Source organism: Hyaena hyaena, unplaced genomic scaffold (assembly GCF_003009895.1).
Source record: "Hyaena hyaena isolate Hyena2069 unplaced genomic scaffold, ASM300989v1 scaffold_66, whole genome shotgun sequence".
Classification (NCBI taxonomy): domain Eukaryota; kingdom Metazoa; phylum Chordata; class Mammalia; order Carnivora; family Hyaenidae; genus Hyaena; species Hyaena hyaena.
In genome coordinates, this window is record NW_024080696.1 from 2,644,892 (window position 1) to 2,668,480 (window position 23,589).

Consider the following 23,589-nt stretch of genomic DNA (forward strand, 5'->3'; position numbering starts at 1 on the left):
TTTAAAGGAGTACTATTTAAGTGGTTTAAAGACCAGTGCTTGTAAGCATTGGACATTCTAAAACTCAGAAACCTAAATTTTTCAAATTTACATAACCTGAAAAAAAATTTGGGATGAAAGCTAATTTAAGGTTGTTGGTTTAATAGACATGTCTTTAGAATTAACAGCATTAATTTTTTCTGCTTGGATTTACTTAGGTTAATTAGTTGATACACAAAGAATTTTTTAAAATATATGTTGCTTGGGAGAATGACTTTCTTCTAAAGGTTTTATGGGTAATATAAACTATTAAGAAAAAAGGAACAGATATAAATAAGATAAAAAGGTTTGTAGGTTGGTGTGCCTGGGTGGTTCAGTTGGTTAAGCGTCCGACTTCAGCTCAGGTCATGATCTCGTGGTTTATGTATACAAGCCCCGTGTCGGGCTCTGTGCTGACAGCTCAAAGCTTGGAGCCTATTTCAGGTTCTGTGTCTCCCTCTCTCTTTGCCCCTTTCCCTCTTATATTCTCTCTCTCTCACTCTCTGTTCTCTCTCTCTCTCTGTGTCTCAAAAATGAATAAACATTTTTAAGAAAAGATTTTATAGGTAATCTTTTAAGTAGCTTTCAAAATCTTTGGTAACCTAAAACTTTAAAGTTTTACAAAGTTAAATGATGGGTTAAGTAAATTAATTAAATATTTGTATCATTTCTAGTTAAGAAAACATTAATTACTAAACATAGTTTTATCAGCTTATGGTGTCCTGTTACAGAGAAACTAAAAATATTTGGGTTTATTAGTAAACATGTCTTATGCTACACTGAGATAAAGCATACATTTCTAAAATTCTTTTTTAAAAAAAGTGTTTTTATAGTTTATTTTTGAGACAGAGAGAGACAGAGCATGAGTGGAGAAGGGTCAGAGAGAGAGGGAGACACAGAATCTGAAACAGGCTACAGGCTCTAAGCTGTTAGCACAGAGCCTGATGTGGGGCTCGAACCCACGAATCCTGAGATCTGACCTGAGCCGAAGTTGGACGCTTAACCTATTGAGCCACCCAGGCGCCCCCATTTCTAAAATTCTTAAATGTAGTCGTAAGTTTACTAGTCTAAAGAATGCCAGTACAACAAACAGTTTACAATTAGTTACTAGTTAGTTTTCACTAGAAACTTAAGATTTCTAAGAGTTAAGAAATCTAATACATATAATTAGAATTACTGGAAATGATAAGGGAAGCAATTCATATATACAAGGAAAGTGACACTGGTTAAAGAGGAAAAATTTAGGACAAAATGTGTATGTTAAAAGGAAAGTTCTAGGTTTGTGAGAAGAGAATCTTTGGAAAGGAATTTGTGTGCATGGTAAGCACTAAGATTAATGGTATTAGTTTTTTGTTTTTTGTGTTTTAAAGAGTGTGTATATGCAGGGGAGAAGGGGAGGGGGCAGAGGGAGAGAGAGAAAATCCCAAGCAGGTTCCTTCCTCACTCAACATGGAACCTGACATGGAGCTTGATCCCGTGACCCTGGGATCATGAACTGAACTGAACAAAAAATGAAGAGTTGGATGCTCAACTGACTGAGCCACCCAGGAGACCAGGAGACCCAATTATGGATATTAGTATGTATAGTTTATTAGGGAGTAGTCTACACCTGGGTAAGAGAAAGGAGTAAGATAGCAAGATTAAGCAGAAGTTGAGCAGTGACACAATATCAACAGAAGCTGTAGCTGATTCTCTGAGGAGTTCCAAAAGTTGGATTATCCTTCAGAACCATCCTAAATTGGGGCTGGACTTCTAAAATAGTCATTGGAAGTGACCACCTGGTAAGAGGGTATGCCTTTGGCAAAGCAGCTGTCTTCAGTCCAGGCAGTCCCTGATGGTGTCTGAGAGTTGAGGAATGAGAGCCTTTCATTTTTCCTCCCTCCCTCCCTCCCTCCCTTCCTTCCTTCCTTCCTTCCTTCCTTCCTTCCTTCCACCATTGCAAGTAGGAGAGGGGGGAGGGGGAGGAGAGAGAGAGAAAGAGAAAGAGAGCATCTTAAGCAGGCTCCATGCCCCCAGCACAGAATCCACCCAGGGGCTCAATCTCAAGACCCTAAGATCATGACCTGAGCTGGATGGTCAACCAACTGAGCCCCCCAGGTGCCCTGAAAGCCCTTCATTTCTGATGGAGATTCTGGTTAGCACCTCGCCGCATGTACCACAAGAGATCAGATTCATGCAATGCCCTAGATGTCCTTGTCCCAATAAGTATATATCAACATGAGAGATGACAGAAAAAAAGAGGGACTGCATACATTTAAAATAATTAATCTTGTTTGAATGAGTAAATTTTAATATCAGAACTGTATTGGCATAAAACTGGAATTAGATTTTTCTGTTAAAATGACAGTTTCCTTAGATTATTCTAATAAGAAATTATAAACAAAGATTTTTCTTTATTAATGCAATCTGCTTAGAAAAACAAAGTTTCTATGTTTTGTCTCTATTAGGTCCTGGATTATTTAAGAATGTTGAATCTTCTCAATATTAAAAGACTTAAGTGTTGCTAATCAAATCTGTAACTTTCTGTATTTGCCTTTAGAATCTCTTATTGCTGCCTTGGCTAAATAGATAATTACATACTAAGTTTTGTAATGACTTATAATCCTATTTTGGCATATGCTTTAAAACTTTCTGATATTTCTGACAAACTTTCCGAAATTCAGTTTCTCACTTAATTTTTTTTTTTTAACTAATTAGGCTTATTCATTTGGTATGTCAAATTACATGGGAAGCATTGTCAAATAAGTGATGATAAACCTTCTGAGGTTATAAGATGTTATTATGTGATCACTTGTAATTCTAATTATTGAAATGCTGACAAATTTCCTTGTCAGCTGCATTATAATGAACTCCCATCAGATCTGTAACTGTCCATTTTTTGGTCTTTTTGTCTTTTATAGTTATTTTACCCTGATGATCTTGCAAATACATTTCACCTTTAAGGCAATTCATGGAAGGGACTTTTGACAAATATCTTTAACATCATAAAACTGAACTAGGTATAAATTTCTGGAACTAATGAAAAAACTGGATTCAAGCAGAATAACATGGGACTAAAAGAATTGAGAAAAATGGTTTTATTTATTTATTTATTTTTTATGAGTTTGTTTGAAACATTGCTGGCTCTCTAATGTTTGCTCTTCAGGTTTAAGGAAAGTTCTTCTTTTAAGCTGTGACTTGGAGAAATTTAATACAGTATTCCTTTGTAAACATATATGAAACATTCATTTTTCCCCTACCTGATTCCTCCAGAATTCAGAAATTCTCGGTGAATATTCTTATATTTTCATGGCAGTTATAATTATTAGCATAAGTTCTCTAAGAATTTGTTCTTCTTGTAACAGGATACCCCTGGAAACATTGGTTATATTATCAAGGCTTTGCCTGGAATGTCATATTTGAGTGCAAAATGCATAGACTCAAATGTGACCACCTAGCTTTAAGGATCTAGGTTGACTTTTTGGAGCCAATAAAACCCCATAGGAATAATAAGCTTGATACCTTACTTGTAGTGTTCTTAGCCTTATCACGCCTAACTCAGAGCCCACCTGTGGGACTGCCTCCTGAGCTGAGACAACTGTTAAACAGAACTGACCTGTTCTCAAGACTAAGACTGGTTTATAAGATCTGGAACAAACTTTGTATCTAGGGGGAGAACAGTTAAACTCAGGCCAAGAAGAAACAATATTGAATTGCAGTGTTTTTCTAACAAACAAAAACTTGTCAAAAGTGGAGAACGTTACATTTTTTAAATTTATTTTTGGTGTGAGGGGGCGGGTACAGAGGATCTGAAGTGGGCTCTGTGCTGACAGTGCAGAGCCTGATGCAGGGCTCAAACTCATTATAACTTGAGCCAAAGTTGGATGCTTAACCCACTGTGCTACCCAGGCACCCCAAAAGTGTTAGTTTGTAATGGTATACAAGGACTTTGACTATACTGTGGTAATCCTTCAACAAAGCTGAAGCCCTTTCCTTATTACATGCTCATGGGGCTAGTTGGAAGGGAAGGGGACTTTTGACCCTGGAGGAAAAAAAAGATAAAGAACAGAAGAGCCAGGATCACTGACACCTTGGATGGCGACACACCTTGAGCACTGATTTCACTCACCATCTTTGGAACAAAATTTTGCTAACTATTCTTGTGAGCCCCAACAGATATTAAGGTTTTTTTGTTTTTTGTTTTTTTTTAAAATATTTTTATTTATTTCTAGGAGAGAGAGTGAGAGACAGAGCAAGCAGGGGAGGGTCAGAGAGAGAGGGAGACACAGACTCTGAAATAGGCTCCAGGCTCTGAGCTGGCAGTCAGCACAGAGCCTGACGCGAGGCTCGAACCCACGAACCGCGAGATCATGACCTAAGTGAAAGTCGGACGCTTAACTGACTAAGCCACCCAGGCGCCCCTTAAGGTATTTTTTAGGAGACAGACTAACAGATGAGTGTGGTTACTTTGGGTAATTACTTTGGGTGATTATTCTGGCTTTGCTGTTTTGCTGTATACTTTATAGCAGGTGGAATCCACAAGCAATAAAGGCTGGACACCAGGTGAAGGTTTTTGCACATGCTTGAAATGCCACTGTAAGATTAGGTGTGTCTCTAATAGAGGAAAAGATAATGGCCAGATTTCCTGCTTTTTTGCCTGCAGAAGGATCTGAATATGGACATGCAGAAAAACAGACCATATGCGTGTACCCAGATGGGGCCATTGAGGTTGAACCCACCTTGTCAGTGTGGGCGATGCTGTGTTAGCCCTCCAGGACCCACCTGCTACCTAATGAGAATATTCTTCTCCACAGTTAAATATTTCCTGCATTCGCCTACTTACTGCGTCATTGGTGTCACAGGCCAACCCCTACCATTATGTAATGCCAGTTGGCTTTGAGGAAAAACCAAGTTTATACCCAAGACTTAGATCAGGTAGCTGTCTTTTAAAGGAATGAGACATCGGGCTCTGTGCTGACATCCAGCTCAGAGCCTGGAGCCTGTTTCGTATTCTGTGTCTCCCTCTCTCTCTGACCCTCCCCTGCTCACAGTGTCTCTATGTCTCAGAAATAAATAAAACATTAAAAAATTTTTTTTATAAAGGAATGAGGAAATTCAGTAGAATCCATTCAGTTGTGTTGGAGACTGATTCCAACACCAGTGACAAATACAGCAAACCTTAGAGCTGAGAACCTTAGAGCATCACTGTGAAAGAACTGGTTGATGATATAATACAGTTGTCAGCCATAGAAGAAAAATGGGATGTAGTGATAAGAAAGAGCATTGGGGATGCAGCTCTTTATCAAATTGTAAAGCCCCTTATTCTTGATGAAGTTCATTTGGCATGATGAAGATAAAGGACTTTAGCTGTGTCTCGTGGCTTGTTGGGTTGCTGGATATGTCAGCTTTCCTATGTTGCTCAGAAACAACCAAAGAAGAAACTACTAGTTTAGTCAAGCAGAATGTACATGTCAAGCTAAGTACCAGGGAATATTTCCAAGAAATTCTGAAGTTGTTTGATTCCTCAAACCATGAAACTGCACCCTGTTCTCAGCAGAAAGTAGCTAGAGCTGTCGTCCTCCCAATTCCCTCAGGAATGAAGCATGATCAGAATACATTGGGGATTGAAACTGGTAACCAAAGGGTTAATGGAACTAATGATAAGTGCAGCTGCAAACTGATAACCACAGATCCAACTTTTTACCCACATCTGTTTTCGTTTGCCTTTAAATATCCATGACTCTTTCTTTGGGGTTGTGTATTTGATGCTTGCGTTCCTGAGTCTCCTCATTTGGGTGCCTCTTAAATGCATCCTTGCTCTGTGATTAGCTTTACTGTGTACCAGGCAGACAACTTTTGGGTTCAGTTATAGAATTAGGAGAGGAGTTGGGGAAGAATGAAGCAATACAACTTGGAGCTTTCTAGGACTTAGGGGCAAAAAGGACTTATTCTGAAGTATTCCTGCTCCTCTGAGTCTAGGCATGATTTCCATAAAAACATGGTTGGTGATATTGATGTACAAGTACCACTTATTGGTCAATAAATTGTATTTCCTTAGAAAATAAGTTCTTCCAAAAAGCTGAATTCTACAACTAAAGGGCTTTGGTATCGTAGTTATCTTCTCTGTGCTTCCTTATTCCTAAAAGGGGGGGAGTAAGGGTACCTACTTCAAAGGATTGTTGTGTGGCGTAAAAGAGTTAACTAATAATATACGTGCATATAAATGAACTAATTAGTATAGTGGGTGGCACAGAGCATTATACAAGTGTTAGGACTTACTTTTTTATACATCTAAGATGTTTGATTTTTGTGTGAATTTTGCTTGTTTTGTGTGTGTGTGTTTAAGTTAAATGTGTTACAACCTAAAATGCATGTTAAACTCTTGTCTTTATTCTTTTCTAGGGTTACTCCTAAAAGAGAAATGGGAAGCATTTGGTCTTAGACTCAGCCATGCTCAGCAACAGATGAAAATGACTGAAAATGCCCTATTGTTTGCTTTTGTAGAGGTATTTTACTTCTGCTGGCTACTTAGGTTAAGGGAATGTTGATTTGATGCAAAATGCAAGTTTAGACAGAGTACTGTTACTACTGATATTTTTAGTGCTTGCTGTTTAAAACTTAATAAACATTAAGAATACATTGGGGGTAGATATCTGAAAAATGTCCTTAATGGAAATTGTAAGGTCTTGATAAGCACCATTATTTTTAAAGTTGCAATTGAGGACAACTAGTGACCTCTGTTTCATGGCGGGGCCTTTGGGCAGGAGATTTGAGTCTGTTCACTTCAGGCCTTACTTTCTATTCCAGTAAATGAGTAGCTCTACTGTTTTCTGTCCTGTGGCCTTGTGGGAAAGATCAACTTAATTAAATTTTCATGATGGAAGCTTTTTAAATTCTTCTTTTGTGGCATACTAGAGACCACACCCTAAAAAGAGGTAGGAATCTTATTTGAGATGATGTTTTGGTGAGAGAGCAAGTAATTCACTCATATGTCCGTTAGTATGGGAAATCTTGGTCATCAGTGCTTAATCTTTTTTTTTTCTTTTTAAATGTTTTTTATTTATTTCTAGGAGAGAGAGAGTGTGAGCAGGGGAGGGTCAGAGAGAGAGGGAGTCACAGACTGAAACAAGCTCCAGGCTCTGAGCTGGCAGTCAGCACAGAGCCCGACGCGGGGCTCGAACCCACGAACCCCGAGATCATGACCTAAGCGAAAGTCGGACGCTTAACCGACTAAGCCACCCAGGCGCCCCCATCAGTGCTTAATCTTAATAGGATTTATTTCTAAAGTAAGCAATTAGGATGTCAAATGCTTTCAAAATAGGGTTTATACCTATTTAATGATTTGGCATTAAAATAGAGTTCAATACATTTGTTCTGTTTTATTGTGTTCAGTTAAATTTATAGAAAATTCTATTAGGATCATCCTGAAAACAAAAATACAAAGCCATTTAGTAATAAAACAGCTCAATTTTTGATGTTCTGTCAGCTGAGTAGATTTTAATATCAATTTTTCAGTGTTCTTGGAAATAGAACTTGAAAAGATAAATCAGTAGAGATGAAAAGATTTATTTTGATATTCTTTAACAAATGTGAAAGGCTGTGTATTACAACCGCTATACCTTCTTGATATAGTCATTTATTTCACTTTGTATACTTGTCAGTATACTGACCCTATATTTATTTTGGGTGCTTTTAATAACAATTTGGACACTATAAACATCTGAATACATTATAAGTTACCAGTTACCTCACCATCTATCTCCTGAGATGATTTATTTCGTTGCATCTCTCTGTTAGGCTCAAAGATATTCCCTTGACCCTTCTGGACATTTAAAAAAAGGTTAAATTTGGCCTTGGCTCTGACAACAAGCTGGCAGCCATTTGGTGTTTAGGGTGAAAGCTCATCAAATGGAAGAGGTTTGCCCTTGCCTCTTATTTCTAACCCTGCTTACACAACTGCTCTTGTTGAGTGTACTTTTATTTGAAATGGATTTTTAACATTTTACTTTATTGTTTTTTAGGGTACGCTAGCTCAAGCCGTAAAGAAAGGAGAGTGGGTCTTGTTGGATGAGATTAATCTGGCTGCTCCAGAAACATTAGAATGTCTCAGTGGTTTACTTGAAGGCTCCTCTGGCTCCTTGATGTTGCTCGATCGAGGAGATACAGGTAGCACTTGATCCTGTTGTGGTTTGACTTGGCACCAGGCCTTTTGGCCTCTTTAGAGTAAGATTCTTTTGGTTAGATATGTTACATTGGCTTCCCAGTATTCATTGCATAGGACTAATTTTCTGCCAAGTTAGGTAGGATGGGGAATGCAAAGAATGAGATCATCTGTCAACTTATTTGGGTAGTAGGTAATAGATGTGCACACTCAGTGACAAAATACATCTGTTCAATATAATGAACAACCATACCTTAAAAGATAGTAGAATGGCACCATAAGATTAAGGGGTACATAGGTCTGGAAACTTTTCAGTAGGGTTTCAGAAAGAGCAAGGATGGTTTGAGGAGCCAGTACCAACTGAGTCTGAGGCAGGGTATCTTGGCCTGAGGTTCTGGAGCATTAGATAGTCTTCTCCTATGGACCTGTGGCTGATCACTTGATGTTAGCAGTTGAGAATTTATAATTTTCTCTTAACAGAACCACTGGTTCGTCATTCTGACTTCCGTTTATTTGCCTGTATGAACCCAGCAACAGATGTGGGCAAAAGAAATCTTCCACCAGGAATAAGAAACAGGTGAGGAGACATGCACTGGTTCCTGGGTTTTTTTTTTTTCCCCTTAAGTTCTCTTTGTTTATTGTTTGGTTATACTAACACAACAAAACCTAGTAACAGTGCTTGAAATTTCTTAATCTCTGATAGGCAGAGCCCTTCCTTATTTGTCATATTCCTCTACTTTCTCCAGATGATAGGAATACAGAGGACTCCAGAACACTGGAGAATTTTTTCCTTTGGGTTGTTAGTATGACACTTAATAGATCATGGATATAGTGGGAAACAAAATTTTTTCCTTATTCTTTTCCCTTCCTTCTGTATTTACCAGAAAAATTTCCCATACTGATAAAAGTTTAAGTACATTTTAGGATGGAATCCCCTTGGAATGGACCAGTGATTTGTAAAAGGCCTTTTAAGTTTCACTTTTCAAGAGTAAGCACTGAGTGACACCAATAAAGTACTTAGTTGTCGGTGTTTTATATATGTAGCATTTGGGAAAAGGTGAATGATCTAATTTTTCGTTGGTGATCTTTTGTTGAATTTCAAGTTTTAAAATGGTATTAAAATTTTATTTTAGATTCCTCCCTCCATTATAAGAGTAATAAAATCTTCTTAGGAAAATATTATAAACTACATGATGTATTTTCCTTTGCTCCCACAATTTTATTATTTTTTACCCACGATTTTATTTTTGATGGTGAGGATTGTTGATGTTGTTTTGTTGTTGCAGCATGTATGTTTTATTGCATGTAGTTAATATCAAAAACACCTCTGATATTTTTGTAACTCTTGCAAGGACTATACCTAGAAAACATCCTTGCATAGAAATAAAAGATTTTTGGTAATAATTACATTATCTTTCATTTCATTATGGTCCATCTGTAGATAAAAAAAGCTTTTATAATTTAAACAGTTCAAAGAGTTTACATAACTTTTAGTATTTTCTTTTTATTGTCATAATAGCTATATTAACTCACTCAAAATTGATAATTATGTAATAATAATTGTCTTCCAGGTTCACAGAACTTTATGTAGAAGAATTGGAAAGTAAAGAAGATTTACAAATTCTTATTGTGGATTATCTGAAAGGACTGAGTGTGAATAAGACCACAGTGCAAGGAATTATCAAGTAGGTTCTCTTTGGTTTCTCTTGGTAAAGTTTTTCCTGGAACAAAAAATGTATACCTCATGTATCTATATTATTTCTTTTTTGCTAGAGAAGGATTAGCATTAGGATTTTTATTTTAATGTTGGGAACTTATGATCTCCTTTGGATTTTCCTAATGAAGCTACATTGAAAGCTTAAGAATCACTACGTATGAGGGGTGCCTGGGTGGCTCAGTCGGTTAAGTGTCTGACTTCAGCTCAGGTCATGAGCTCACGGTTCGTGGGTTCGAGCCCCGCATCAGGCTCTGTGCTGATGGCCAGCTCAGGACCTGGAGCCTATTTCAGATTCTGTATCTCCCTGTCTCTCTGACCCTCCCCTGTTCATGCTATCTCTCTCTCTCTCTCTCTGGGGGAAAAAAAAAATCATCACGTATGAGAAGTAATTAGATAATGCTCTCCTAATTACTTTTGTATTCTTAGCTAGGAGTTTACATCCCTGGAAGATGTAAATGGCTTATATTTTGATCTATCTTGATGAAATCTTAATTTTTAGAAATTGCATACTAATTATGTGGGATGTAGCGGGGGGAAAAGGTTGATTAAACAAGGGATTCACGTTTAGAATTAAACCTGAATTAATTGAGGCTTAACTGAAAAACATACAGGCTGGCCATTTGGCTTGGTGCTTTCTTGAGTCTTTTTTTTTCTGTTTTTCTGTTTTTGTTTTTTGTGCCATGTGGAAAGGGCACAATCTTTTGTACCAGACAACTGGATTCTCATACAGGCTCTGTCAGAAACAAATTCTTTCATCCTGGGCACATCACTTAATTTTGTCTGTGTTGTCTAGATAGAAATACATACTATGTAAGGTTTTTTTTTTTTCTCCCTTTTTTTTAGTTTTTAATTTTTAGAGAGGGAGGGAGGGAGAGAGAGTGGGGAAGAGGAGCATAGGGAGAGAGAATCTCAAGCGGGCTCCATGCTCAGTGCGCAGCCCAACGAGGGGCTTGATCCCATGACCCTTGGATCGTGACCCGAGCTGAAATCAAGAGTTGGACGCTCAAACAACTTTGCTTCCCAGGTGTCCCTATGTAAAGTTTTTGAAATGTGATCATATTAATGTTTTACTTTGCATTTTGTGATTTGTTCCTTATTTTGCATACAATTATTGAATTGCCCAGGTACTAGTGATACAGCTATAAATAAGCGACAGAATCCTGGTTCTCCTCATAGAACTTTTAATTCAAGAGGTGAAGATAACCAATAAATAAGGAGATACATGCTATAATTTTAGGTTGTGGTAAGTGAAGAAAATAGGGATTACAACATACAGGCTTGGAGCCCTATCTTAAATAGGTTAGTTAAGGAGGCATTTGTGAAAATGCTTTGGAATGGTTTACCAATACCACATTCTAAGACTGGAACACTTTCTGTTAGCTAAGAATATTTGGACAGAAGTATAAATATGTGTGGTTAAAATTCAAAAGTGGAGATAAAGCAGGATAGATAAAGCGGAGGCTCTTGTAAAATGCTGATAGTACAAGTAGTAGCCACTTTCTGTAAAAGAAAGAATATATAGCTAGATTGCAAAGAGGCAAGCCAAATCACCTTTGGGTAAGCACTTGGATTTTATCTGACACATTTGGTTACTCTTAGTCTTGTTGTAGCTGGTCATTAACTTCATGAAATTTTACATTTCTTGCATTTTATGTTTCAGTTTGAAACTACTTCTATCTTGTCATCTTTTGGAGGTCTAAAGTGTATGGCAGGGGCGCCTGGGTGGCTTAGTTAAGCATCCGACTTTCGCTTAGGTCATGATCTCGCGGTTCATGGGTTCGAGCCCCGCATCGGGCTCTGTGCTGACTGCCAGCTCAGAGCCTGGAGCCTGTTTCAGTCTGTGACTCCCTCTCTCTCTGACCCTCCCCTGCTCACGCTGTCTCTCTCTCTCTCCTAGAAATAAATAAAACATTAAAAAAAATTTTTTAAAGTGTATGACAATGATAACAGTAACAGTCATATATTCATGCTTTTTAAATATTTTGTCATTGATTATGGTCATACCTATGATTTTTCTCTGTGCTTATCCATCACTATCATAGCTTACAAAAGGACTTTATTTCCTCACTGTATTAGAGCTAACTCTGGAACATTATGTTTAGACTCTATATATTCTTGGTAAGGGCCTCTCCTATCTCACTCTCTTTTTGTTAAGAATCCGATATTTCTCACCTCTCCTCTTTTTATCCTAAAGGAAAGTGATAGACTCTTCTTTTGAAAGAGCCCCTGAGTGTGTGAAAAATAGATTTAAAAGAGAATATGAGAGGTTCTGATGAATGCTCTAGGAATTTGTATGCAAGCTTAACCATCTAATTCTGTAAAAATGGCTTTGGGTCTTATGTAGAAAAATGGGAATAACAGCAAAATAGTAAATGCTAATCAGTTAATAAAGTCATCTGAACTCTGTCCTTTTTGTAGCTTTTATACTGCTCTACGGAAAGACTCTGGAACAAAATTAGTGGACGGAACCGGCCATAGACCTCACTATAGCCTTCGGACTCTTTGCAGGGCCCTGCGATTTGCAGCCTCCAATCCGTGTAGCAACATCCAGCGCTCACTCTATGAGGTCTTTCTAAAGTCTCTGTTTGGATGGGAGCTTGGACAATGGGCCCTCCATCGAAAGGGAGGGAGTGATTATGTGTATGCCGGGTTTGCCTATGTTTTCCATTTAGTCAGATCAGCCCAGAGCATTTCATACCAGAGCTACTCTTACCTTCTACCATCATGTCACATTTAAAAGTTGTTCAGCAGGGGTGGGGGGAGGGTGATGCATGCCTGGGTGGCTCAGTTGGTTAAGCATTTGACTCTTGATTTTGGCTCTGCACTGGGTATGAGGCCTGCTTTTTGTTCTCTCACTTTCCCTTTGCCCCTTTCATTCTCTCTCTCAAGGAAAAAAAAAAGTTCTGGGGACCAGTACTGCTTAAGAGGTTGAATTTTGTTCCTAAAATATGTTGGCCTGTTACTGCAGATGGGTAATTCGTTTTATGCATATTTGTTTTTTATTTTTTTCCCTAGGGCTTTTGTTTGGGTTTCTTAACACAGCTCGATAGGACATCACATCCAGTAGTCCAGAAGCTCATTTGTCAACACCTTATCTCTGGCAATGTAAAAAGTCTGCTGAAGCAGGTATGTTTTTTGATTTTTTTTTGACTTCTTTAACATAAATGAATGGCTGAATTATCACATTTTCAGCTGTTTTTTTTTTTTTTTTTAACAAAACTTGTTTCTAATTATAAAAGTAATCTATTGGAAAAGATTTAAATATTAGAGGGCGTCTTAGATGGTGAAAATTCCCAATAATCCTATTCCTACTCTTTAAGAGATTTAAATCTTATAGAAAGTCCTTTCCACCTAAATTATGTTTCTATTGTATACTCACATCCTGACTGTGTGTATAGATGTATCAAGGCAAATTTTTTCTTGTTTTTTAATTCCAATATACTCTTTTAATTCCAATATATTTAACATACAGTGTTATATTAGTTTCAGGTGTACAGCGTAGTGATTCAACAATTCTATACATTATTCAGTGTTCATCACAGTAAGTGTTCTTTTAATCCCCTTCATCTACTTTACCCATCCACACTCTCATCTCCCCTCTGGTAACCATCAGTTTGTTCTCTGTAGTTAAGAGTGTTTTTTGGTGTATCTTTTTGGTTTTTTGTTTGTTTCTTCAGATCCATATATGAGTGAAATCATCTGGCATTTGTGTTTCTCTGACTTATCCACTTAGGGTCAAATTCTAAAACACATATCTAATATAAATGATTTAAAACAGGATTATTGTGGGGCACCTGGGTGGCTCAGTTGGTTAAATGCCTAACTCTTGATAATGGCTCAGGTTGTGATCTCAGTCATGAGACTTAGCCCTGCATTGGTCACTGCACTGAGTAAGGAGCCTGCTTAGGGTTCCTTCTCTGTCCTTCTCTCTCTGCCCTTCCCCCACTTATTCTTTCTCTGTCTATAAATAAATAAATAAATAAAATTAAAAAACATTAAAAAAGGACCATCTTTTTTAAGAAAAAATTTTTTTAAATGTTTTATTTATTTCTGAGAGAGAGAGAGAGAGAGAGAGAGAGAAACAGCATGAGCACAGGAGGGTCAGAGAGAGAGAGAGAGAGAGAGAGAGATACAGAATCTGAAGCAGGCTCCAGGCTCTGAGCTAGCTGTCAGCACAGAGCCCGACGTGGAGCTCGAACTCAAGAACCGTGAGATCATGACCTGAGCCGAAGTTGCACACTTAACCGACTGAGCCACCCAGGTGCCCCTAAAAAAGGACCATCTTATAAGACTGTTCTGTAGCTTCCTTTCTTAGCCTAACTGTATCCTGGATATATTTTTGTGTCTGTAGCAGAGATCACTATGACATGGTCTCTAAAGGTTACATAGTATTTTGTTGGTTATACCATAATTTGTGTAGACACTTTGCATCTGATTGTTGGGCGTTTTGTTTTGTTTTTCTTTTTGCCTATTAAACACCATAACTGGGTCGCCTATGTCACTCCATTGAGTGTCTGTCTCTTGATTTCATCTCAGGTTATGATCTCCGGGTAATGGGATTGAGCCCTGTGCTGAGCATAGAGCCTGCTTGGGCTTGCTCAAGTGCGCGCATGCACTCGCGCTCGCTCTCTCTCGCGCGCGCTCTCTCGCGTGCCCTCTCTCTCTCTCCCTCTATCCCCCTCCCCCCCTCCCCCCTCCCCCCTTCCCTCCCACTAGCCCCTCCTCCATTTGCATGCATTCTCTCATACTCTCTCTAAATAAAAAACATTTCTAAATTAAAAAAAAAACTATTTCAGTTTGACAAAGGAAATTATAGAGTAACATAGACCTGAAAGATACTGAGTAAGTGGTTTACCAACTAAATGGCTTAAAAAAATTTTTTTTTTAACATTTATTCATTTTTTGAGAGACAGAGACAGAGCACGAGCTGGGGAGAGGCAGAGAGAGAAGGAGACACAGAATCTGAAATAGGCTCCAGGGTCTGAGCTGTCAGCACAGAGCCTCAGGTGGGGCTCAAACCTGTGAACCGCAAGATCATGACCTGAGCCAAAGTTGGTCACTTAACCAACCGAGCCACCCAGGCGCCCCCTATATGGCTTTGTATGTTGATTCATTCTTTTTCAGGAAGAAAGAGCCTTAGGGACTTAGGATTACTTTAGATTCAATATATTTTCCTCTTTAAAAATTATACAAGTGGGGTGCATGGTGGCTCAGTTAGTTAAGTGTCCAACTCTTGATTGTATCTCATAGTTTGGTTCATGAGATCAAGCTCCATGTTGGGGCTTGGAATTTTTCTTTCCTCTCTATCTGTCCCTCCCCTTGTTCACATACACACACATTCTCTGTTCTCAAAACAAATAAACTTGTACAAGTTTATTATATAAATAAAATTGTGCAAGTAACACATGAATTTTACTTTTGGTAAGTCATAAAAACATTGGAAAAAAAGACTCAAGCTTGCTTTGATTATTATCTCAATACCATTGTCCTTTACTTGCTTTTTTTGTGTGTTCCTCATGGTTGCATGTGATTGGAGGCTTAAAAATTCTTTTTCCTCACTGCCCCTGAGCTCAGTTGAGGAGCCCTCAAAAGCAGTAACTACAGTGGCAGTAGCTTCAAGTTAGGGAACTAAATGTTTTAGGAGAGCACTTTCTTGTAGTTATAGATCTGACCATTTTTGATTTATGAAAATGACAGTTTTGTAGAAATCAACTTCACTTCCATCATGTCTTCAAAAGATTATGCTGTCATACACAGTCTTATCCTTAATAGATTAATTTCTCTGAATGGTGGCTTTTATTTTTAATGTCTTCTAAGCAATCTAGAATGTAATAATGCAAAGTCTGTCTTCCTCAATTCAACACTGGTCCTGTTTTTAGGAATGTGGTTTATATGAAGTACATGTTTTTGATCAGAGTACTTCATCAGAGTGGGAATTTTAATAGGTGAGAGAAAAGGACTGAATCATAAATTATTTGAGACCTTATCTGATTCAATTTCTTCCCCATACTCAACCACCTACCTGGATTTTAAAACAAGTATGTCATCGTTTTGATCTCATTCCTCAGAATAATTTATTTTCATATTCCACCTATGGCTTTAATGTTGAAAGCATTTAGAAAAGGTGGCATTCCTGGTGATAATTTCTTTTCTTACCTTATTTCCCTCTCTGAAAGAATGCCGTAGCAGTTGTCATTGGACTGTGGGGTTATTTCTCTAACTTGTGTCTTTCAGCCTATTCCAGAACCAAAAGGAGGTCGTCTTATCCAAGTTGAAGGATACTGGATTTCAGTAGGAGACAAAGAACCTACAATAGATGAGACCTACATTCTTACATCTTCTGTTAAGCTAAACCTGAGAGACATAGTCCGTGTGGTTTCTGCAGGGTATGGGGACCTTTTCTGTTGCTGCTCTGAAGCTTTACTAGGATGGGCTTTGATGACATTCTAGTCTTCCATAATTTTCAAAGTGCTTTATTGTTGCTTATTGGCTGAGTGTCACTTTTCTCCTGGCACAAAGCATTGTTTCTAGTTCTACCTTTGGTGGGAACAATATAGACGCCAATTGTTTCGGCTATCTTTAGGGTTGCTTTCCAGTATTAGGCTGATGAATACTTACCACCCATTATTTAAGTGAGTAACAGCTAATCCCATTTCCTGTTTCACATAAGTACTGCAAGAAAGGTTGAGATTGCTTTCCTCTGTTTTTTTCTTTTTTTCTTTTTTAGTGTTTTATTTATTTCTGAGAGAGAGAGACAACATAAGCAGGGGAGGCTCAGAGAGAGAGGGAGACACAGAATCCGAAATAGGCTCCAGGCTCTGAGCTGGCCATTAGCACAGAGCCTGACGTGGGGCTCGAACCCACAAACTGTCGGATCATGACCTGAGCCAAAGTTGGACGCCCAACCGACTGAACCACCCAAGCGCCCCACCTCTGTATTTTTTGAGGAACCATTTTTACATAGAAATTTCTTAGATCTTAAGGAACATTCCATTAGTGGTGCATAGATATGTAAATATGTTCTTTTATGATGATAAATTATGCTAGAATTAATTGTGGTTTCTATCTTTTTTTCTTAAATTGCATTATTGGTTCATCTTTTGAAGAACCTATCCAGTATTGATTCAGGGAGAGACATCAGTTGGCAAAACAAGCCTGATCCGGTGGCTGGCAGCAGCTACTGGTAACCACTGTGTGCGTATTAACAATCATGAACATACGGATATTCAGGAGTATATCGGTTGTTACACATCTGACTCTTCAGGGAAACTTGTGTTTAAAGAAGGTAAGATTATTTCATTCCATGGGTGTGGATATCATTGTTTTAAACCCATTTCCCCAAGTAATCTTTATCCTTTCCAGTTGAGGCACACCCGCTGTTTTTCCTTTCTTTCTGATTTCCCTGGTTAAAGAATGATGGTGAGAGGTCCAGCTTCCTTTGAGCTTCATTGATCTAATCAGCTGTACACAGGACTATGGCCACGTTTTGTAGAGGACAGCTAAACTACTTCATTTCCTAGAGACTCAGAAGAATGGGGTGAATGTTGAACAGAGGGGAAGCTGAGAATAGATATGAGAATGTGGTAATTTAAATGAAATTGGACTGCAGGGGAGAAAATAAATTGAAAATGTGATATTTGTCAGCCTTAGCTTCCCTTCTGTGTGAAATAAAAAAGGATTGCTTTGATTGAAAATTATGTTTCCTTGATATTCAACATCACAAATTATTTTGGGGCATGACTAACTGTAGCCAGTAATTTGTTTTGTTTTGAAATTTAATTTTAGTGTTTGTTGATTCACATATAACATTTTTTAAAACTTTGGGCTATTTTATGTACTAATCCTCAGTGTTTGTTTTTTTAAGGTATTCTTATCGATGCTATGAGAAAGGGCTACTGGATTATTTTAGATGAATTAAATTTGGCCCCTACTGATGTGTTAGAAGCACTGAACAGATTGCTGGATGATAACCGTGAACTGCTCATCACAGAAACACAAGAAGTTGTTAAAGCTCACCCTCGGTTCATGCTTTTTGCTACCCAGAATCCCCCAGGACTTTATGGAGGCAGAAAGGTGTGTAGCATTTGCCCCTTATTCCATTTGTTACCCCATTGAGTAGTAAATGAATGTTCCTTGATAAAACTGAGATGATGTGTTTTTTGTTTTGTTTTGTTTTTTACTTTTGAAAGGTTTTTATTTTGTGGTGAATAGCAGGCCTCCATTTTGGAAATTGGGTGGAAAGGCTCTTTTTATCATGTATTTTTCCTATGTATTTCCTAGGTGCTTTCTAGAGCCTTCAGGAATCGGTTTGTGGAGTTGCATTTTGACGAATTGCCTAGTTCTGAGCTGGAAACAATCTTGCATAAGCGTTGTAGTTTGCCACCCTCCTATTGTAGCAAGTTGGTTAAAGTCATGCTGGACCTTCAGGTATGTCACCAATCACTTAGTTTCAAATGGAATGTATTGATTAGATTTAAATTTAATCAATTTGATTTAAAATTTAAAATTTAAATTAAAATTTAAAATTTAAAATTTGATAGCCTTCTCTGGTAGATGCAGCAGTCCATCCATTAATTTTTTTTACCCCCTCACAGTACGTTTAGTATATTTAAAATGCATTTCGTTAATACCCACTTTTTGGTATTGTAAATCAGTAATTTAATATCATGTTAAAATTTTTCTCATAATTATATATGATAACAGTTCCTTGTGGTTACTGTTGGGACATTTTGTTTAGGTTGGGATTTGGCATTGGCAAACTATGATTTTTGTTTTTTAAATAGAGCTAGTCCTTGAATGGACATACCTAAAGATACTTTTTTATGTCTTTGCCTTGCCAACTCTGCGAAGCTACAGTTTTTATATTCCATTTTAAGGTGTTAAAAGTTAATTATTATCAGATTATCAATTATTATTAATTCTTTATCAGAATTAATACACTTTTCATTTCTAGAATGGTAAGAATAATTAGCAATCTTACGACTATGTTACCAAATTATGGGAATAATGTTTCAGTGTGTTTTCCATTATTTGTATTCATAAATTTTTCTATATGATATAGGAGATAGAATTCCTTTTTATTTTCATGTTGTGATTTAAAATTTCATTGTTATATTCTTATACGTGAGTTTGAGTATTTATCTTCAAAGGATTGCTTTCCATTTACTTTCTTAAAAAATTAATTGTAGTGGAATAAATATTTTTTTAAAAAATTGTTTTTAATGTTTTATTTATTTCTGAGAGAGAGAGAGAGAGAGAAACAGTGTGAGCAGGGGAGGGTCAGAGAGAGAGGGAGACACAGAATCTGAAGCAGCCCTAGGCTCTGAGCTGTCAGCACAGAGCCCAATGCGGGGCTCGAACCCACAAACTGTGAGATCATGACCTGAGCCGAAGTTGGACACTCAACCGACGGAGGCACCCAGGTGCCCCCATTTGTTAAGTTTGAGAAAGAGCACGCAACTGGGGGAGGAGCAGAAGAGGGTGAAGAGGATCTGAAGCGGCTCCATGCTGACAGCAGAGAGCCTGATGTGGGCCTCAAACTCATAAGCCGTGACATTGTGACTTGAGCCAAAGTTGGACATTTAACTGACTGAGCCACCCAGGCACCCTTGAATGAGTCATTTTTATGGAAGCTTACATTTGCTAAAAAATTTTATATAGGTTGTACAGTGTACTTGCCATCACCCTTTTTAATTTGATTTGATATTTAAATAGTCTTATCGCAGAAGTTCTTCAGTGTTTGCTGGAAAACAGGGCTTCATCACCCTCCGTGATCTGTTTCGATGGGCTGAAAGATACAGATTGACTGAACAGACTGAGAAAGAGTATGACTGGCTACAGCATTTAGCCAATGATGGTATGTTTTCAGTCAGATGTTCTCAAACCATTTAGTTATGTCAAATATCAAACTTTTAAATTAAAATCCTTTTTTCCAAATTGTGGTCTATATACACATTTACTGGTTATTCCAGAAATAGCCTTTCTCCCTCAAGTGCCAACCAAGTGCTTTTGAAAATGGTTCTTTTCTGTATACCTCTGTGTTAATATGTTTGGATTTCTGCAGTTTTCTCTTTGGTTTAGGTGGCTACATGTAGGAGGCATGTAGGGACACAGTGCCCATAAGACTTTAGGCAAGTGGTTGGTGGTGTCTTTGTTGACCATTTATCTACAATTCATTAACCATAGATAGTGGTGCTTCTGCCTTATACAGAAAGCTGATAGGTTTGGTCAGGTAAATCAGAGTTTTGAGAGAAAACAGTTATGTCATCTGAGAGTCCTGATTGGTCATTTTGGTTTAATCCATGGGAAGAATTTGTATGTTTCTCCATATCCTTGGAAATACTTCAGAATCTTCTGATTTGAAAGGTACTAGTGAGTCATTAATAAAGTTGTTAATAAGGAGAATAATAAAACTAATCCTTGAGAGTTATATTTTTTTCTTTACTGGTAAAGAATAGATAGATGGGAGGAACACATAGTTTAGAAAACTTTAAAAAGGAAACTTTTTAATCAAGGTATAACATAATAAAATGAATGCAATTCTCTATTTTCTCATGTATAAGGAAGATATAATTTTTACATACGTATGTATCCACGAGTCATCATCTAGACCAAGGTTTAGAATATTTTCCAGTGCCTCAAAAGATTTCTTCATGGCTCTTGCCAGTCTTAGCCTCCCTTGCAGGTCACCACTGCTTTGATTTTGCCTGTGCTTGGGCTTCAACTAGTGTCATGCGGTGTGTACTCCTTAGGTTTGGCTTTTCACTCAATCTTTTTTTTTTTTTTTTTTTTTTTTTTNGCTCTGAGCTGGCAGTCAGCACAGAGCCCGATGCAGGGCTCGAACCCACGAACCGCGAGATCATGACCCAAGCGAAAGTCGGACGCTTAACCGACTAAGCCACCCAGGCGCCCCTGGCTTTTCACTCAATCTTAACGTGAGGTTCAGTCATGCTGTTCTGTGTATCAGGACTTTATTCTTTTTTTAATTATTATTGTAACCCATCATACAGAGATAGCATAATATATTCATTCTCTTGTTGATGGACATTTGGGTTACTTCCCCTTTTTAGCTATTATGAATAAAACAGCTCTGAACATTCCTCTATATGTCTTTTGGTGCACACATGTTTATTTGTATTTGGGTCTACCTGGAAGTCATGTTTCTGGGGCACAGGGCAACGAAATATGGTTATTTGCAGTAGGTTGTCTCAATTTTCCAGGGTAGTTTTATAGATACCCTCTCCACTTGCAAGCTTCTAAGAGTTCCTGTTGCTCCATATTCTGAACATCCCTTGGTATTATAACTTGACACTTGAGGATTCCTTTTTTTCCCCCCCAGGTTTTATGCTTCTAGCAGGCAGAGTCAGGAAGCAGGAGGAAATTGATGTGATTCAAGAAGTCATTGAAAAACATTTCAAGAAAAAATTGTGTCCTCAATCCCTTTTCTCCAAAGAAAACGTCCTAAAATTACTGAGTGAGTAGGTCAGAATATCTAGAGAAAATGAATTGAGTTGTACTTTTACTAGAAAATAAATATTATTTATTCTACCTTTTATAGGTAAATTGTCCACTCAGGTATCCATGTTGGAAACTGAGTTCAACCACATTGTGTGGACAGAGGGCATGCGGAGACTGGTACTTCTGGTGGGAAGGGCGCTGGAATTTGGTGAACCAGTACTGCTGGTTGGAGACACTGGGTAAAATCCTCTGTTTCTGTGATTGTAATCCATTATGATGGATCAGTTCAGTTCCGTAGTAGTACTTGAGTTATTTCTGAAGGATTATCAGGGATACAATCTTTGTTTTTTCTTTTCCTGTTTCCCCTTCCTCTTTCTTTAAAAGGGCATGTAAGAGATCTGTTGTTTACTTTTCCTCCAGACCTTTGTGATAGAAAAAAAATGATTTCTTGCATTATTATCACTGGAGCAGTTTTTTTCTTTTTTTTTTTTTTTTTTATTTATTTCTAGGAGAGACAGAGAGAGAGACAGCGTGAGCAGGGGAGGGTCAGAGAGAGAGGGAGTCACAGACTGAAACAGGCTCCAGGCTCTGAGCTGGCAGTCAGCACAGAGCCTGACGCGGGGCTTGAACCCACGAACCGTGAGATCATGACCTAAGCGAAAGTCGGACGCTTAACCAACTAAGCCACCCAGGCGCCCCAAGGAGCAGTTTTTTTCTTTATAATTTTCTGAATAGTGACATCCATTCTGTAAATATATACAGAAGAGTAGATGAGATACTATCTCTTGAAAGTCTGTAAGGATTAGATTTCTTTCTCATGCCTTGATTGTTGTTAGTAGAAGTAGGAAAGGATGAAATTCATGCAGTGTTCACTTTTTTAGATAAGAAACATTGTAGGGTGCTGGTGTTTGAGAGAAGGGTATCCTGAACCCAGGGTGTAGAAGTCCTGTGTTGGCCTGCCGTGTCTGCTGCTGCAGTTAGGCCTTCACCAGGGCCCCCCTCTTTTGCTCACTTGGGTGTTTGTGGATATGTGTTTGGAATTTTTGGTCCTTATTAATCTGGTGTGTATTTCTTAACAGGTGTGGGAAAACTACTGTCTGTCAGATGTTTGCGGGCTTGGCGAATCAGAAACTATACTCTGTCAACTGCCACTTACACATGGAGACATCAGATTTCCTAGGAGGGCTGCGACCAGTGAGACAGAAGCCAAAGGACCAGGTTTGTAAAGTAGCAAATGATGTGTTCATTCATTTGAAGAACTGTAGTTGGTTTTCTGCATGAGTCAGCTCTAGAATTTATTTATGGAGAGATTTTTGATTCGCGATTTGATATATATCTTTAGATTTTCACTTGTCTACAAGGGGCCTTCATGAGCGTCCTGTTGTGCAGGCTTTCCTCCTTATTTTTAGATCCTTAATTTCTTTTTTTTTTGTAATTTTATTTAAGAAAAAAAAATTTTTATGTTTTTATTTCTGAGAGAGAGACAGTGTGAGCATGGGAGGGTCAGAGAGAGAGGGAGCTACAGAAACTGAAACAGGCTCCAGGCTCTGAGGTAGCTGTCAGCACAGAGCTCTACGTGGGGCTCAAACACATGAACTGTGAGATCATGACCTGAGCCAAAGTTGGACGCTTAACTGACTGAGCCACCCAAGCGCCCCTAGATCCTTAATTTTTACAGAATGACCACTTCACTCCAGCAGACACCAGCTAGCAACATGTATATTGCCTTGTGGAGCCACCTGCTCTTTAATTTCACACCCCTCTTTTCCAAACTGTAGGAAGAAATTGATACATCAAGACTTTTTGAGTGGCATGATGGTCCTCTAGTTCTGGCCATGAAGGAGGATGGCTTTTTTCTCTTGGATGAAATCTCACTGGCTGATGACTCTGTTCTGGAAAGACTGAATAGGTATATGTCTCTATCATTTAAGAGTCTGTTTCTTGGTTTGTCTCTTTCTTTCTTTGTTTTCTTAAATTCTATATATGAATGAAATCATATGATATTTGTCTTTTCTTTGATTTACTTAATTTAGCATTGTACCCTCAGGCTCTATCCATATTGTTGCAGATGGCAAGATTACATTCCTCTTTGTGGCTGAATAATAGTCCATTGTATATGTATATATACCACATTTTCTCTAACACATTTTCTCATTTATCGGTGAATATTTGAACTGCTTTTATAATTTGGGTGTTGTAAATAATGCTAAAGTAAACATAGTGGTGCATATATCTTTTTGAATTAGTGTTTTCATAT

The 23,589-nt window shown here is 38.0% G+C and overlaps 1 protein-coding gene across 1 annotated transcript in view; it reads left to right on the forward strand.

Annotated features, from left to right (window-relative positions):
* The window catches only part of MDN1 (midasin AAA ATPase 1), a 170,583-nt gene that overhangs the window by 49,167 nt on the left and 97,827 nt on the right, over window positions 1–23,589 (forward strand). Inside the window, 15 exon segments of the mRNA XM_039232166.1 lie at window positions 6,400–6,503; window positions 8,019–8,163; window positions 8,639–8,735; window positions 9,730–9,843; window positions 12,294–12,441; window positions 12,891–13,001; window positions 16,110–16,261; window positions 16,982–17,160; window positions 17,740–17,948; window positions 18,156–18,302; window positions 19,590–19,731; window positions 21,214–21,348; window positions 21,433–21,571; window positions 22,412–22,550; window positions 23,111–23,241. Coding sequence (XP_039088097.1) covers window positions 6,400–6,503; window positions 8,019–8,163; window positions 8,639–8,735; window positions 9,730–9,843; window positions 12,294–12,441; window positions 12,891–13,001; window positions 16,110–16,261; window positions 16,982–17,160; window positions 17,740–17,948; window positions 18,156–18,302; window positions 19,590–19,731; window positions 21,214–21,348; window positions 21,433–21,571; window positions 22,412–22,550; window positions 23,111–23,241 — 2,092 coding nt within the window.